Source organism: Apus apus, chromosome 7, assembly GCF_020740795.1.
Source record: "Apus apus isolate bApuApu2 chromosome 7, bApuApu2.pri.cur, whole genome shotgun sequence".
Taxonomy (NCBI): Eukaryota; Metazoa; Chordata; class Aves; order Apodiformes; family Apodidae; genus Apus; species Apus apus.
The window spans coordinates 3,302,808-3,319,655 of record NC_067288.1 but is presented as its reverse complement, the minus strand read 5'-3'; the positions used below and the strand labels follow the sequence as shown (position 1 = coordinate 3,319,655).

The window sequence follows — 16,848 nt, the reverse complement described above, 5'->3', positions numbered from 1 at the left end:
CATGGAAGACTTGGCTGATCAGTCCTGCAGCATCATGGAAGAAAACTTGATGAAGAGACTAATCAAAGACAAGTACATGAGAAGTGAGGAGGAGTGCAGGGAGCTGCTTGAAAAAAAGAGAGTGATCATCAGTGTGGGAGAAACAATCTGAGCAGGACTCTTCATTAGTATTACAGTGAGTGGCTGTGACCTTAAAAATAAGACTGAGTTGATGAAATTGCTAATGAGGAAGAAGGCAGAGTTCCACAGAGGAGGACCAGGACATCTGACAAGCAGTGAGGTGACCTGAAGGACTAGAGGGAGCAACAGGATGACATCCACTGGTATAAAACAGAAAGGGCAAGCTCTTGTATTGGTGGTAAAACATCTGCTGTTAGCTTGGAGCTCATCAGTTGGAAACAAAGGATGTAGAGAAGGATCTGGGTGTACTCGCTGACCTCAGGCCATCTCTGAGCTGCCAAGCAGATGCAACTGCAGAAATAACAGATAAGAGTCCTGGATCCTATCAAAAGAGACGTTTCCAGCACGAGGCAGCTTTGTACAGGGCTTTGGTGAGACCTCAGCTGGAAGAGTGTGTATGGCTTGGTCATTCCTGCTGAAAGGTTAATTGAAAACTGAAAAGGCACAGACAAGTCTACAAGGTGATGAGTAGCATGAGCCTTACATCTTCTGGTAAGACACTGCCAGATTTTGGCTTGCCTAACCTCTTTTCTACTAAGACTACTATCTAGGGTTGCTATCCAGGAGTAAAGGAGGATGACAAGCATCCAGGAACAGAAAGAGGTCACATTGACTGTGACCACGTTTGGGTGGCTAATGAGAAGACAGTTACTGCTACTACGAGATGCTGGGTTTCAGGTAGTTGGTCCCTCTCTCTCTCACACACACACAAACAAGCTGGCATTTTTCATCATCCCCTACAGCACCTGAGATGAGGTGCAGGAACCAGAGAGGAGGAAAGACTGGGATGGGTCTGGTGGACCCAATCCTACAGGAGCATACTTACACCCATGTGAGATTTCTCCCACCTGAACTGCACAGAAAGGGAAAAAGGAGCACCTCATGCCCCAGCTGCTTCTTTTTTTTTGGAATACCAACTCCCAAAGACCACAAGGGCCAGTTCTTCCTTGCTAGCAGAAGAACCACAGGGAGGAACACCACAACCACCTGGACTGCTCTTTCTATTTCAAACACACTACCACAGAGCTGAGCTCGAAGATGTGCTGTAGGAGCTCCCAAAAAAACCCAGAGGATCCATCACGAAACTCTGGTGCTCAGCCACCAAACACCTCTCTAGCACCCAGCACCCTATTCCCCTGTGCCTGCAGCCCATGCCTGGCAGCAGAGACACACAACACAGCTGGGGAGGCTGGGAAATAACTGCTGCACTTTCTCTCAACCATGATATTTCCTTCCTTCCTGGGGACATGGCCCCTGCAACATGGCCCTTTCTCCCACACTTCAGTCGACAAAGAGCTGAGCTAGGCAGAACCAGGGAGCAAAAAATGATCCTTTGCATTGAAACGAGCACGTTAAGTTAAAAAAAAAACCCAAAAACCAAACAACCCAGCAAAACCCAAAGCTATTTTTGGAGCTCAAGCTTCATTTGCATTTTCCTTTTTGGTAACCATCCCAAATTTTCAGCATCCAACAATTCCAAAATACCTCCCCCCCCCCCCCCCCCGCCCCGACCTTTTTCCTTTTATCCTTAATCATAATAACAACTAGTGCTTGACAAAGACTGCCTATTTTTAATTTCCTTTGTGAACTGACTCCAGGCTGCCTGTGATTTTCTCCTGCCTGGTGATTATTCCAAGCGAAATGAGCTTGGTAACTGATTTCTGCAAGGAATTCTTTGTCGGCAGATTCTTCGGGAGCGGTTTGTTTTGCATGTATGAGGCTGGAAATCCTCCTTGTTTTGGTTGGACACCTGAGTCAGTCAGGGCTTTTCTGGATCTGCATGACTCTAGAACTGCAGTTCTGGTGAAGGAAATATTCAGGCTTGGAGGCAGCGTGGGTTTTTTTGGGGATACCCCTTGCCAGTGAAATCCTTTTGCTAGAACGTTCTTCCTAGGCTGGCCAAGAAGAAGCAAGCAAGAAAAATAAGGAGGGACCTTTTTACAAGGGCATGTAGTGATAAGACTGAGGGATAATCGCTTTAGACTGGAAGAGGGGAGATTTAGGTGAGCTGTTAGGAAGAAATTCTTCCCTGTGAGGGTGGTGAGACCCTGGCCCAGGTTGCCCAGGGAAGCTGTGGCTGCCCCATCCCTGGCAGTGTTGAAGGGCAGGTTGGATGGGGCTTGGAGCAACCTGGGCTGGTGGGAGGCGTCCCTGCCCATGCAGGGGGGTTGGATTTAATGATCTTGAAGGTCCTTTCCAATTCAAACCATTCTGCCATGCTATAATGGCATGAAAAGGGTTATTCTGCAGCTCTCGTTCCAGAGCATCGCCCTGGCTGTGAAGGACCATTCTTAAGGTTGCTGGCCCTGGTCTCCCTGCTCAGCCAAGCAAGCCCTGATGCAGCCTGGAGCAAATATGAAGTCGAGGCTATCAGGCTTTGTGCTTCAGCAAGACTTCATTGCCTCGAGCTCTCCTGCAAGGGGCAGGCTGCTCGTGCCAGGGGCAGGAGGGCCTTACCTCACAGGACTGGATGCAGTGAATGACAGAGGGATCCGGATACCAGCGCAGCCTGCCCGTGCACACAACGTGCTGAGGAGGGAAGGAGAAAGGAGCTGTTAGGCAAAGTGACAGAGGAAAGACAAGAGCCACTCTCTAGAAGTGCAATGTCTCCCACAACGCTGGTGCAGACCAGCAGCAGCCCCCTCAGGACCTACCTGCACCTCTGCCTAGCAGGAAACCCATGGAAGCCCAGCAAACCACCTGGTTCACCCACAGACCAGGGTGGGTAACTCAAGGCAGAGGCTGGGCAAACACACCTGTGGGTACCTGCAAATGGATATAGATACCCAACTGGGAGAGGCCAAAAAGAGATGGCAGGGACCACAAGAGGAGTGGGTCTGGCCAGCAGTGCCACCTCACGGAGGCTGGCTTGGTCACAAGCTGCTGCTGGGAGGAAGCCACCTGGGGTCACAACGGGCTGGACTCTGCCATCACCTCTCATTGTGGTGCTGGATTCACCAGCTTCTGGCTCCAAGGGGATGGGGGGCTCAGCCAGTCGTTGCCCAGTGCCTGCACCCATGAGATCCTTGACCCCTGCCCAAGCCTTGGGCGGGGGACTCACATCCCCAGGGCTGGTCTGGAACAGCAGCACTAGACTCACATTCCCTGGTGAGACTGAGGTTATTGCTGGTATTTACCAGGCACGGACTCAGCTGTTGAGGCCAAAGGGACACAGGAGTGAGCTGGGAAGGGCTGGGTTTCACAAGGCTGGAATGCGGGTCTGCTTGCTCAGAGGGGTTGGTGGGGAGCACTTGCCACCACACAGGGGGAGGGAAAGCCCCACCACACAGGCAATTTCCTGCCCGTAAAGCTTGGGTAGGGTTTGAAACCTGAGGCCCCATAAAACACTGTCTGGCCTGTGGAAGTGTCCTAGGATGCCCTGCACAGCACCGGAGTCGCGCAGAGGGGCACGTCTGCTTTCCCTGAGCCTCCCCTTTGAAACGTGGAGCAGCAAGACAGCCTGGCTCTGACAGCCAGAGCGGTTTTCCCCCCTCTACTCCGTCGTGGTGAGAAACCCCTCTGGAGTGCTGGGTCCAGTTCTGGGTCCCCAAGGTCCAGGAAGGACATGGAGCTGTTGGAGAGAATCCAGAGGAAGCCATGGAGATGACCTGAGGGCTGGAGCAGCTCTGCTCTGGAGACAGGCTGGGAGAGTTGGGGTGTTCAGCCTGGAGAAGAGAAGGCTCCAGGGAGACCTTAGAGCACCTTCCAGTGCCTGAAGGGGCTCCAGGAAAGCTGGGGAGGGACTTGGGACAAAGGCACGGAATGACAGGACAAGGGGTGATAGCTTTAAACTGGAAGAGGGAAGATTTAGGTGAACTGTTAGGAAGAAATTCTTCCCTGTGAGGGTGGTGAGACCCTGGAACAGGTTGCCCAGGGAAGCTGTGGCTGCCCCATCCCTGGCAGTGTTGAAGGGCAGGTTGGATGGTGCTTGGAGCAGCCTGGTCTGGTCCCTTGCTCATGGCAGAGGGATTTGAACTAGTTGATCTTGAAGGTCCCTTCCAACCCAAACCACTCCGTGGTTCTACCTATGATCCCTGGGTGGCATGGGCAGCTGGGAACAGGGCAGCTCTGCCCGTGCAGACCTGCTGCAGGCCTGGCAGCTCCGTGTTAGACCAAAGCCCTCCATGGCACTGAGGCAGGGTGAGGTGCTGGCCCTCCTCAGCCAGCGCAGGGAAGGCAGAGCCAGAGGGAGCTGCCTTCGTATGGGGCCGAGGCTGAGGGCTGAAATAGCCAATTCCTGCTTGGCCTGGGGGGTGTTTGCATCCTAACCCCACTGGGGTGTCTCATATGTGGTTGTTGTGCAACCTGCATGGCACCCTGGTGTGCTCATCTTGGTATACTCAATATTCCAGCCTGGGGCAGGGGGACAAAGCTGCTCAGCTGCAGGATGCAGCGAGTCAGAGCTGAGAGCAAAACAGGACCACGCCCTCCCTGAGTACCTGTGTGGTTCACACCATCCTCTCCATCATCTCCAGAGCACAGTGGCTCCTGGGAATGGCAAGCTCTTGGAGGAGCAAAGCAGGGAGCCGAGGCAGAGGCAAACAAGCCAGCCCAGGGAGAAAGCTCCTGGCGAGGGATAAAGCTGCTGCTTAAAATAATGCCTCCTCCTCCTCCTCCCCTCTGCAAAACGCTTCCCTTCCACGAGAGCCCACAGTGGGGGAGCCAAACACCACCTCCTCGACGAGCCAAGCCATCCCATCCCTCAAAGGCAAGGACTCCTTCCAAGGCTCGTGCTGAACCATCCCGCACGCCCCGGCCATCCTCACCCCCTGGCAGCCGCCTGTCGTGATTCCAGGAGCAGCCACGCTGTTCACAGGCATGATGCTAGGCCTCCTGGAGGAGGGGACAAACGTTTGGAAGGGAGAGCTGGCTCCTGGGAAGGCTGCTTGCTTTCCTTTTTTTCCACCTCCTTCCTTATGCATCTCATTTTTTTTTGGTCTTATTTTAAGAAATACTACCCGGGCCGAGCGGCTTTTTGGGAAAGCCGTGCTGTTGGGATCCAAGCTATTTGAGCTATTTGAGCTGTTTTGCTCAAAAAGAAAATCATAAAAAAATAGTCAGAAACGAGGAGGGAGAAGGAGGGAAAGGCTCCCCACGGTCCAGCAGCAGAGGCAACCAGCTGGCCAGCAGGTTCTGGCAGCCAGGGACAACCTTCCAGCCCTGCCTCCTCCTCCCTGGCAGGGAAATGCCTGCCTGGGATTGCATCTCTGCTGCCAGGTGATCAGGGACCAGCGCTCACACCGTGCCCAGTGCCAGGGGTGATTTGGTGTTTTTTGGGGTTTTTTTTGTTCCTCTCCCAGCACGCTGCCTGATGACAGCAGCAGCAGCAGCAGGTTGGCAAGTTTGGGCACGAAAACAAGAAGCGGGATTCCTGCGTTTCGCTGCGTTCATCGAGGTATCCTCCGAGGCCTTGAAAGGTGGCAAATTTACACTGAGCTTTGGGACAGGAGAGCAGGAGGCTGTGCAATAGCATCCACGAGGGAGGGAGGAAGAGGAAGGAGTGCTGGGAGGGAAGAGGACCTCAGCATTGGAAGGGACTGGGGAGCAGCAGGTACCTCCAACAGCAGCTCCATGCGGAGGGCCAGCCAGCCCTGAGCTTATGTTGCTTGTCTTCCCAAATCTTCCTCTTCTTTACCCAAGGCAATGAGCTTTTGGTTAAAAAACACCACCTGGAGGTCCCCTCTATGCTGGCAGTGAACCCCCTACTAGAGGAACCCACCTCCCTGCTTACCTGGACTCTGGTGGGCTGCAGACGGTGATCCATAGTCTCCGCAGTGACGTTCTCGGGCAGTATGACAGGGTCACTGGGAGGTATGAGGCAGGAAGGTACACACACAGCACCTGTGGGAGGAGAGGCAGCCCTCAGGGCTTCTTCAGGAAGCAGGCACCAACATTTTACAGGAGAACACCAGACCCAAACGTGTAGCCCACTCACTGAGGATAGAGGTGGATGTCGAGGAGAGCCTGTCCCTCCCAACTTGGGATGACACTTCCTTCCCCAAATCCTGAATTATGCAGAAGCCTACAGAAGTTGTGGCCCATTCACTTCTCCCAGATGTGAGGAAAATTTAACATGTCCTAAGAGATGGATTCAAGCCCCAATGGCAGGACAATAGGGTCTAGCATAAGTCTGGCCTGGATGCTACGGGATGGTTATCGACACGTCAGGAAGCACCTTGCTTAGTTTTTCTACCACACTGACTTCCCACTGCATTCCTGTGACCCAGGAAATACAAAAAGCTGCAAAAAAACACCTTGGAAAACCAGGTGAACCCCAGCCCTAAGTCCAGCCTCACACCAGATCTCTCCAAAGCTTCACCTTAGCAGGCCCTGCCCTTAGACTCGCCTCTGTCTTTTTTTGCCCAGAGCCAGACAATGGGTTTGTTTGCTTGGGAGTGGAGTGGGCTTTGGTCAAGTGTCCTGTCCAGCAGCAGGCCAGAGGAGATGCAACAGCTGTGCCTGAATATTGCAGCTTTTTTCCTGAAAGCACAAAGTGATGGGAGTCCTAGAGAAAGAAATGGAGGATGTGGTCCCTCATCTGGTGAAAATGCCCCGTTACATGGGTTGTCACTGCAGCTTTTATCTAGGGCCTGCCACAGTAACCCTGGAAACAGCAGCAGGGATAACAAGTGGAGAGACCTCAGGGCTAGAGATCAGGAAAACTGCTGCCAAAGGCTGGGTTTGCCCTGGAGACAAGTCCCTGCTCCTTCTGAAAAGGAAAATGCTTACACTGGAGCCAGCTTTAGCTTTGAGTCTTGCTCATGAGTAAAACCAGGGCATGAACAAGGCTAAAGCCACCTCTGCCTGTGTCTTTAGAAAGCAGATGGAAGAGAAAACAGGATTTTTTTTTGGTGTAGAACCCTAGAATTATCCTGGTTGGGTGGGACCTCGAAGATCATCCTCTCCAACCATAACCTATTCAGGGCTTACATCATGTTGCTAAGCACTGCATCTTTTTCATAGGTTTAGCAGGGAGTGGTACAAGAAGAATCATCATGACCTTTGGCTCTCTGGGAGGGCCAAGTCAAGGTGAAGGTTTGCTCTTCTGTTGAGCTCTTGCCTGCCCTCACCTATGCCATGTCCCTGCTCACACTTGTACTCCACGGAATTCTGCTCCAGGGGGGGCTGGCAGGTGCCCCGTAAGCTCTCACACAGTTTGAACTCCTCTGTCCACAAACCTTCCTTGGTGCAGCTGATGGGAACCTGCAAAGCAGAGGGAGAGCAGCTGGCTTTAGGACCAGCAGCAGGACTCACCCTGCCTGGCCACTGCCCAGCCCCAGGGAGGGAGCAGCACGTGAGGACCTCCCCCCAACTCCTCCTGCCTGTGAAGTCCAGGGGGAAGTTCTCCAGGGCAGCTGGGTTACAGCCAGCTGGCCCAGCCTGTGTGTGCTCTGCACGACTGAGCAGAAGGCAGAGGGTTTTTCCTCTGGATCCCACCAGAGGAAAATCAACCACGTTTCTTCGGACAAGACCCTTCCAGCAGGTCAGAAGTGAGGACTGGGTGGAAGAGCCTGGCAGGCAGCAGCATCTGCCCCAGGCAAGCCCCTTGGCTAGCAAGTCTTCTGCAGCCAGGTCACTCAGCATCCCAGGGCAACACATTTGCAGCAGCTCCTTAAACTCACTAGGAAGCCTCTACTTTTGCTTTCCAACCCTTGTCACTGAAGACAAGCAGGCTTGCTTAGGAAGGGTCACCAAGGAGCAGGACAGTGTCCCCAGACAGTGGTGCACCCTGTGCTGTGGTTGGCATCCAGCAAAGAGAGCTTTGGGATCTCAAGGGTGACTGCTCTTTGGTGGTACCAGGCCCTGGGGATGGCTGGGCTGCTGCAAGGTCCTTTTGGGCAGTGGGGCACAGGGTTCCATGCGGGTTTTAGGTGCCCTGAAGCACAAGACTTGGGTGATCTCTGCCAGCTCCCCAGGCCACTCACCTGCTGTCCCTGTGGCTCACAGTTGAGGGTGCACTGGCTGTCCAGCTCGAAGCCTTGGGTGCAGTTGTACATGCCCTCAAAGACAGGAGGAGGGGGCTCACACACCACAGGGATGCAGTGTCCCTCTTCCCACTGTCCACTCTCCAGGCACTGGACCTTCAGGAACTTCCTGGGGGAACAAAGACACCAGGCTGGGCTGCAGTTCCCTAAATGCCTCCCTACCTTAGCCAGATCAAGCATGCCACAGAGGCAGGAGCAGCTTGGAGACATCTCTCCTGGAGCACAACCAAGTCCCACATTTGGGGTTCTCCTCATCATGAGCAGGTCCTTCTGCAGGGGCAAGCCATGCTCAGCCAGGACCTTTCCCTCCCTTTGCTGGGGAAGAAATTGCACTGATTTAAGAGCACTGGTCACTTTTCCTTGCACTCACCACCCCATTGCTCCCACCACCCCATTGCTCCCCACCTCTCATGGTGCCCCTCAACCATTCCTCTCTCCCTGTGGGTGCCTGGGCTGCTTTGTCCCAGCACCAGTAGCTACATACTTTGGTGGATGGAGTGTGCCTCCATGAGTAAATCCTGCCAGCCTGAGCCCAGCTGCTCCTGAGGATCCCCTTTGTACTCCAGCCAGATCTGTCAACCCCACTTTCTCTCCTACCACATCAGACCAAGACCATCCTGTGCTGCTAAAACAGCCCAGGCACGAACTTCTTGCCAAAAAAAAAGCCAAAAACCACAAGGAAAAAGAAAGGAAGGGAAAACCCCAGGAGCAAATCCCACTTGCTTTTCAGTCCCCTGTCTTCTACCACACCTTTTACGTAGAGGCTTCAAAACCCCACAAGGCACAGGACAAGCTAGGGCCTGCTCTCCCAGGAGTCAAAACGTCACCGTGACCCCCGATTTTGACAGCACTAATGGGCTCTACCTGAGTCAGGGCTCGTTGCTCCATCCTTAAGGCTTTCCCACACTCTTCTTCCACCCCTCTTCTCCTGCTTTCAGGAACTTATCCCTGCCCTCTCCCAGCAGGCAGGGCTCCATGGGCTGCGTGATGGGGTTTAGAGCACACCCCAGGTACATAGAGGGGGGTTAACATCTCTGCTCCTCACAGCTGGGTTAGAGACACCCCTGAAGGAGGCACTAACCTGCCCTTGCTCTGAGTTGCCTGGGGCCACCCAGCTGCCCCCACCCCTGCCCCAAACCAGTGTAGGCTCATGCAGCCTGGAGCAGGGAGAGGACCCCATCCACACCCCACTGCCAGACCTGGAGCAGGAGCTGGTGTTCATCCCTGGTACACTTCTGTTGGGAACCAGCATGGGAGATCTGTGAGCTTTTTGAAGCACTCTTGGTGATGTTGTTGTTGCTTGGTGGCTGTTTTGGTTTTTTTTAATATATCCACAGCTCTTACAGCCACCCCTTCTCCCTGCAGAAATCAGGGACCTGTTTTTTCCTGAAGACTGTAGAGAGGGGACAGGGTTGGGTTAGGGTGACTGCAGGCTCCAGGGGGTAAACGTGGAGGCAGGCAAGGGAGGGGACAGGACATGGCAGGTCCCCCAGCACAAAACCTCGTGCAGAGGATGATGTGCTGCCACAGCATGAGCACCGAGGGATGCTGCAAAGTCACCCCAAGAGCAGCAGCCTTGAATTGACTGAAGAGAACAGCAACTAGGTACGATTTTGGAAGGGATCCAGCAACTCCGGATCCCACTGAGGGCATCTGTGGTTTCACTCCACCTGCCAATTTAACTTTCTGGGTTGCTTGCCCTTTACTCCAGGATGCTGGTCCTTCTGAGGGTGTCCCCATCAGACCTTGCCTCCTCCTGTGTCTGTTTGAACACTTAGCTCTGCCAGACTTTAAAGGTGAGCAAAGGTACATGCTGAGAAGTCCTGATCCCTGTGGAACACCCACGTCCTCAAGCAGCCTTTTCCCCTTCTGGAACTGCCTGGCAGGCAGGATGTGATCCAGCCATGCAACCTGAGGGAGATAAATCACTGGGAGTGAAGCTGATGGTGTTACAGCCACAGGGACAAACTGGCCATGGAAAGCCTCACTGCCACCACAAGGACTTGGGCACCGAGCAAACACCTTGGCAAACCAGGAGCATCTCAGCCACACTCTGCCTCTCCCTGGCCACCAGGCACAGAATCATGGCATGGTGGGGGTTGGAAGGGACCTCTGAACATTATCTAGTCCTAGATGCTAGAGCAGGATCACCTACAGTAGATCACACAGGAACATGTCCAGACAGATTTTGAATATCTCCAGAGAAGAAGACTCCACAACCTCTCTGGGCAGCCTGTCTCAGGGCTCTGATACCCTCACAGCAAAGTTGGTTTTCCTCATGTTCAGATGGAGCTTCCTGTGTTCAAGTTTGTGATCATTATCCCTTGTTCTGTCACTGAGAAGAGTCTGGACCCATTCTCCTGACACCTACCCTTTAGACATTTATAAGCACTGATGAGATTCCCCCCCTCAGTCTACTCTTCCCCAGGCTAAACAAGCTCTCCCAGCCTTTCCTTGTGTGGTCGATGCTCCTTCACCCTCTTGCTCCTCCAAATCATGGCAGAGGCCTTTTGCCTGGGAGCCATGGGAAGAGGTGCAGAGGTGGCCCAGCACGGAGAGGACACGCTGTGGGAGCTGCAGTTTGCACAGGTGCACACTGTGGTTTGCAGCCCCATCACCTTCCCCAAGGCTTCTTGTCTTGATGTGGTGGCTGGAGTGGTCCCAGCATAGAGCCAGCACCCTGCATGGCCCCTCTCACCTCTCCCCAGACCTGCACCCTCCTAAATCTTGGGGTGAGAAGCCACCTGAAGGCTCATCCCACTGTCAGCATCTGTGCTGGGGAACTTCAAACAGGGCTGGCCTGGCCTGAGCCCAGTGCAGAAGGTGGCATGGGGGCTACTGCTGCACCTATGAAGTGAGCAATTCATGTTATGGCCCAGAGAAGGGAATGGAGAGGCTTTTAAAAAAGAAATATATGTGTATATACATCAAAACACAGCCTCACAGCTTTAAATTTCCAGCCCTCTCCCCCCACCTTCTTCTGATCTGGGTTAACAGCATTTCTTGAGGATTAACAAGGAAGCCAGGAAAATCAGAGTCAAAGCTTCCCTGTCCAAGTGGAGGTCTGATGGGTAGAGGGGGCCAGGGAGATGTCTGAGGCCAGCAAGGTCCAGCTGCCCAGGGTGGTGGCCCAGCTTGGGGCAACTGGGTCTGGAACGGTGAGAAACAAGCCTAAAGCCTCATTCCCCAGGGCAGGAGAGTGAGAGCTGCAACAAGGACAGGGGCCAAGGAGGGAGGTTTGCTGATAAATTGGAAGAAAGTGCCATCAGTTTGGTAGGACTTCAGCTGCTGTGCTCCAAACAGCCTGGGCAACCAGGGCTGCACAGCTTCAGCAGAAAGCCTAGAGAAGGAAGTGACACAGAGGTCTGGGTGACACCCTGTGTTTTCTTTCTTGGCTCCCTCAGCTGTGCTGGTGTTTGCCTTTCTCTGGAAGGGCCCAGCTGTGGGCAGAAGCAGTGAGCACCTCGTGCCTTTGCACCCACCACAAAGGCACCATGTCCTGCAGAACCCTGATGCTGCCGGGTCAGGTTGTCCTGCTTTGCCCACTATGATCTATTTGCTGCATTTCCAGACCCCAATCTGCTCACTCCTTCCAGTCCATCTTATCCTCCATCATCTCCCACCTCCTCTCCCACTTTTACTATCTCCATGAGCTCACCATAACCTAAAAAGGGAGAGGAGGAGGAGGAGGGACTCCACAGAAGCTCATCAGAGGACTGGGCTGTGCTCCTTTGATCTCTGGTCAAAATGTAGGCTGAGATTTCCAAAGCTGCCTGAAAAGACCTGGCTGCCTGATTCTTCTTTGGTTTGCTCCCTCAAGTTAGTAGAAGGGGCTCAACCCCTAACAAAAGTAGCTTTGAGACCCCAAAAATCTCTTCTCTCCAAGGAATCACCCACATGGGGCAAGGAAAACAACCCCTTTTTGGTCCCCCAAGTTGAAACCCTCTCAGAATTGCTGTTCTCCTCTAAAGCAGGTCCTAGACAGTCCTGCTGGAGAGCTGCTTCAGATGGCATTTGGTGGTGCAAGCAGCAGTCAGCACCACTGAGGGGTGATCACAAGCAGTGATTTCTGAAGGGCCTTTCCTCAGCCAGGTTCAGAGATAAAAGCACCTTTACCTAGACAACAGATTTATTCATCCCTTTTCTCTTCAACTTATGCTACAGGAAGTCAATTCCAACTGAGATTGCAGAGCTTTCCAAGCAACTTTGTGGCCTCTGCAGTAAAACTCAACTAAGGAAACAGAAGTCAGGGAATCATATGAGCATCTGTGTCCAAGAGCATCGTGGCTTGGACAGAAACAACTGGATCCCAGCTGTGGTTCAAGCCTGCATAAGGTGGGCACTGTAGCCCCACCATGTTAGGGGGAAAGCTCCTGAGGTGGGGTCCCCAGTGCAGCTGTAGCAGCTGTGGTGTTTTATGAGGTGAGTGAGGAAGACACTGAAGGTGGCTGATGAAAAAAGCAGCTGTTGAGGGTGCTGAGCCCTGGCTGGGTGGAGATTCTGTTCCCTCACATCACAGCGTAGCTGTCCCTCGACCGTGGGGCATCCATCCCTGAAGGAAGGTGCCTACAAGCAGACCCTGAAGGAAACAACCAAGCTACTGAAAATAGTCGTATGAAGAGGTGAGTGCACCTTTCACACAGGTGCAGAATGGGATGGCCCTTTGGGAAGCCATGGACACCTGAGAGAAGCCTCTACACCTTCCCTGGAGAGCAGTCTGAGCCCCATAGCGAGGCCATTGCTCTCTAAAAAGGCACAGTCAGTAGAGCTAGAAGGATAATTTGGAGGGAGCCTGACTGCTTCCAAGGCTGGACTAGTTAGCTGGCATGGGGAGTCTGCAGTGTTGGCCATGGATCACACCTAACTGCTCTCCAGCCATGAGTGCACACCGAGGCCCCTGTTTTCACGTGCCCATCGACACCTGTACCACATTAAACCCTTCAGCAAAGCTGGTACCTGCTGGGTCGATGGACAATGAGGAGACAACAGATGAAGACCACAGATTGCTGAACCTGGAAGACCCCAAAACCCGATGTCCAAGTCATCAGCTGAGACCCTGCTCCCTCACCATCCCATCAGGAACCCACCAGTGCCAGCCCCTTTCAGACTCCTCCATCACCTTTTCCAACAACTCGCTTGCTCCAAAACTGGCCCAAGCAAAGACAACAACCTCTCTCTCTGGCAGCTCCCATCCTCTGCCTGCCAGGGCTGAAACACCAGAAGGATCTCCAGCAATCCAGCCAGTGACTGGCCAGCTTACTGGCCAGTAGCTGCAGCTCTTGACACATGCCAAGGGGTTTGTACTCACGCTGAGCGCATACACAGAGCTCCAGATGGGACAGCACACCAGCACATACTCTTCCAAGGAAAGGATTTTGCTTTAAATCAGACCACTCACATAGCAGTTAATTTGCACGATAAGAAAGCAATAAATTTTCTGTTGCTGGTAATCATTTCTGCTTGCTGCAACCGTATCATCCTTGGCCATAAGGGATGTTAGATGAATTAGTGGTAACGACAATAGCAAATGTGAAAATGCTATGTCGACATGAGCACGTAAAGCACTTTGCAGGATTTTCCTTCTCTTGGTGTCGTGGGCTGTTCAGACCCACGTGGAAGTTCCACACACACCCGAGGAGCCTCCTGGAGGGCACCCTCCTCACCAGCACAGCCCAGGGGCAGCCCAGCTCTGCAGGCTGAGCTCGAGCTGATGGCACATCCAGCGCCTGAAGTGCCACAGGCATGCAAAGCTGCTCTGCAGTTTGCAAAGCAGTCCCTGTGATGGCAGCCATCACCCTCCTTTGCTCAGCTCCCCTTGGCCCAAGAAACGCTCCTGACACTGTGCAAAACTGTTTACAGAAACCACTTCCTTCATTACAAGGCAAGAAATTTGGCAACTGCTTCCCGGTGCACAACAACCCTACCCTAGAGCGAAGCAGAGATGAAGTCTGCATCCAATTAAAGCTGGAAGGGGGCATTAAACAATTAGCACATAATTACCTGATTTGGCCTAGAATCAAGACTCTGGGGAGGACCCGGCCAGTGCAAGGGAGCCTTTAGTGACCAAACTCAGTGGGAACTTCAGCTGGAGGCACCACAGACAAAATGCTGCTTTACCCCCCAGCGGCAGGATATTGGCTGAGCAGAGGGGCAGTGAATCACCAGGAGTTTTTCCCCTCAAGCATCAGTAAAAAAAAAAAAATCAATCTTCTCTGACTGAAATGCCAGTGCTGGAGACAAAAAATGAGCCAAGATGTGCAGGGGGTAGAATGCTCCCCCTGACAAAAGGCAGTCATTCCTTCTGACGACCCCCTGTGCCTCGGTCTAGGTTTTATCCCTTTCAGGAAAGAGCAGCTCCAGGAATTTCCCAGCATCTCATTACATCTCGTTACCCAGGAGCCCACAACCACTTCTCTGTGTGCTTAATTTTTCAGCGACTCCCAAGTATGCTGAGATTTACATTCTTTAGGTTCACTCACATCCCCTCAATGTACACGTGCGTGCAAGAGGAGCCTGCCTCTCGTTCCCACCTGCCTTCATCTAAACCAGCCTCTTGTATCTCAAGGAACCTGCAGGAGCAGAGCAAGCTGCTCTGCCTCGGACCTATCAAATCAGCTCTTCGAGGCTATCCTGTGCATCACCACCTCTTCTTCTTGGTCACACGGGGAGAAGAGGAGGAAGGAGAAAAGGTGACAACCACCACGGACTTACTTTTTCGGCTTGCCCGCTGCGTTCTCGGCCACGTGGTATCCAGGCTTGCACTTGTAGCGACAGACCGAGCCCACGTCATGGTTCCCCTGCAGGCATCGTGGCACCAGGAGCTTGGCGTTGGCCACTGGGGGTGGTGTGTCACACTCCAGCTTGCAGTAGGCTTCAGGGAGGGACCAGAGACCGTCCTCCAGGCAGGTCAGCCACTGGTTTGTCCCTGGCCCCAGAAAAGAAGCCGAATGTTAGGATCGCAGCCGAGGTGGGGATGGAGTCAGGCTGAGGGAAGCACAGAGCAACCAGCAGAAGTTCTCTTGGAGTGGGTGCTGATACCAAGGGAGGCAACAATATAAAGACCATGGACTCCATGGCATGCTTGGTCAGGCTGAGGCAGAAACTCCTTCGATGCAGACCGAAGCAGGGAAGGGACAATTTCTAGGGGATGGAGAAAGGATCTTGGTCCTGCCAATCTCCCCAGAGTTTTCCCTTCTCCTCTCCAGTGGTGCCCCAGGAGAGCCTTCAGTGAGTTGGGAGCTTTTGTGTACGACATCCACCTGTCATCCTTAGCTCAGCCCATCTTCATTCTCCCCAGATGCTTTCTGCAGTTTCTCCTTACCTGCCCTTACAAGCTGTGATGCCCTGTGCTACACGGGCAGCAGGAGATGGGAAGTGCCAGGAGAACAAACCTGGGAACCTTAACTGGTGTGACTGGGAATTCAAACCACCCACTACTAGAAAGGCTTGTGTTGAGTATTATGGCACCCAGCTGATGGGTGGCCAGAACTGCACAGCTCTGTGGTAGGTGCCCAGGACTGTAAGACCCACATGGTGCGTTTGATGGATGGTTCACTGGGAACTGCTGAGCAAGAAATAAAGCTGGGCTGGACTGAATGGGGCATTTCCTACTGAGGGGTTTGGACCAGCAGGTTCCCTTGCCAATTCTTAGCATTTATTACCCTCAAGAGTGTGCCCACAAGGATGCCAGCCCTTGGGGAGAACGAGCACCAGGCACATCCTTGCTCACAGACAGCTCAGCTGAGTCAGCTGGACCTCTGTGAGCTGAGCTGCGTGGCTCAGCAGCCTTGGCTGAGTGCCACCAGCCCTCATGGCAGCTGCTGAATGTCACAGACTGCTTTGGGTTGGAAGGGACCGTAAGGATCACCCAGTTCCAGCCCCCCCTGCACGGGCAGGGACACCTCCCACCAGCCCAGGTTGCTCCAAGCCCCATTCCGACCTGGTCTTGAACACTTCCAGGGATGGGGCAGCCACAGCTTGTCTGGGCAGTTGTCACCCAGGCCACTCCACCAAGGGGATGCCTTCCCACCAAGGGAGCCCGTGGCAAACCTCCCATTGACTTCAGCAGGAACAAGAAGATGTAAGTGATGTATCAGATAAAAGCCCTGCCCTCAGCTGACCCACCCCAGCCTGGTCCATGCAGAATTTGGGGTGTCATCATTCCACGCTCCCCTCTGACCAGCTCACGCTGGGGATCTGTTGGCACCCCCCCCCCCCCCCCCAACATGATACAAGACCTTAATTCCCTGCAGGTTTTTTTTTTCTCCCAGCTTTAACTTTTGAAAAAGTAAATTATTTTCATAAGCTTCAGCTATAAATGTCTCCATAAAATAGGGCACCTATTAAAATGATTTGTTGCACGCAATTGTTCAGAGCAAAGGCACTGGTGGAAACTCACATAAAGTCCCAAAGCTTGAAGCTGTCGAGGCAATTACCCCCAAAATCCTGTCCAGCCCAGCCCTGCATACACAGGAACAGTAGCTCTTTCTCTGCCTTGGCTTCAAAACATTCCTGTGGCTCTTGATGGAGTTGGTAGAATGAAAGCCAGGCCATGGGGCCGTGTCTGGGTGGTGAACATCTCTCCCAGCCTGCTCTGCAGTTGTGGGCATCAGTGTCTATGGCTTTATGCAGCCCCAGGCCTCCTAAACCACCAGCTTTCCCACAGCCACCAGGCACTGAGCCA

General features: G+C 53.3%; 1 protein-coding gene across 1 annotated transcript in view; it reads right to left on the bottom strand.

Annotated features, from left to right (window-relative positions):
* Positions 1-16,848, bottom strand: part of PAPPA2 (pappalysin 2) — a 91,600-nt gene that overhangs the window by 12,598 nt on the left and 62,154 nt on the right. The window contains exons 16-20 of the mRNA XM_051625028.1: positions 14,877-15,090; positions 8,106-8,274; positions 7,251-7,383; positions 5,912-6,021; positions 2,638-2,709 (exon numbers count right to left, since the gene is read on the bottom strand). Coding sequence (XP_051480988.1) covers positions 2,638-2,709; positions 5,912-6,021; positions 7,251-7,383; positions 8,106-8,274; positions 14,877-15,090 — 698 coding nt within the window. The remainder of the gene's footprint in view (positions 1-2,637; positions 2,710-5,911; positions 6,022-7,250; positions 7,384-8,105; positions 8,275-14,876; positions 15,091-16,848) is intronic.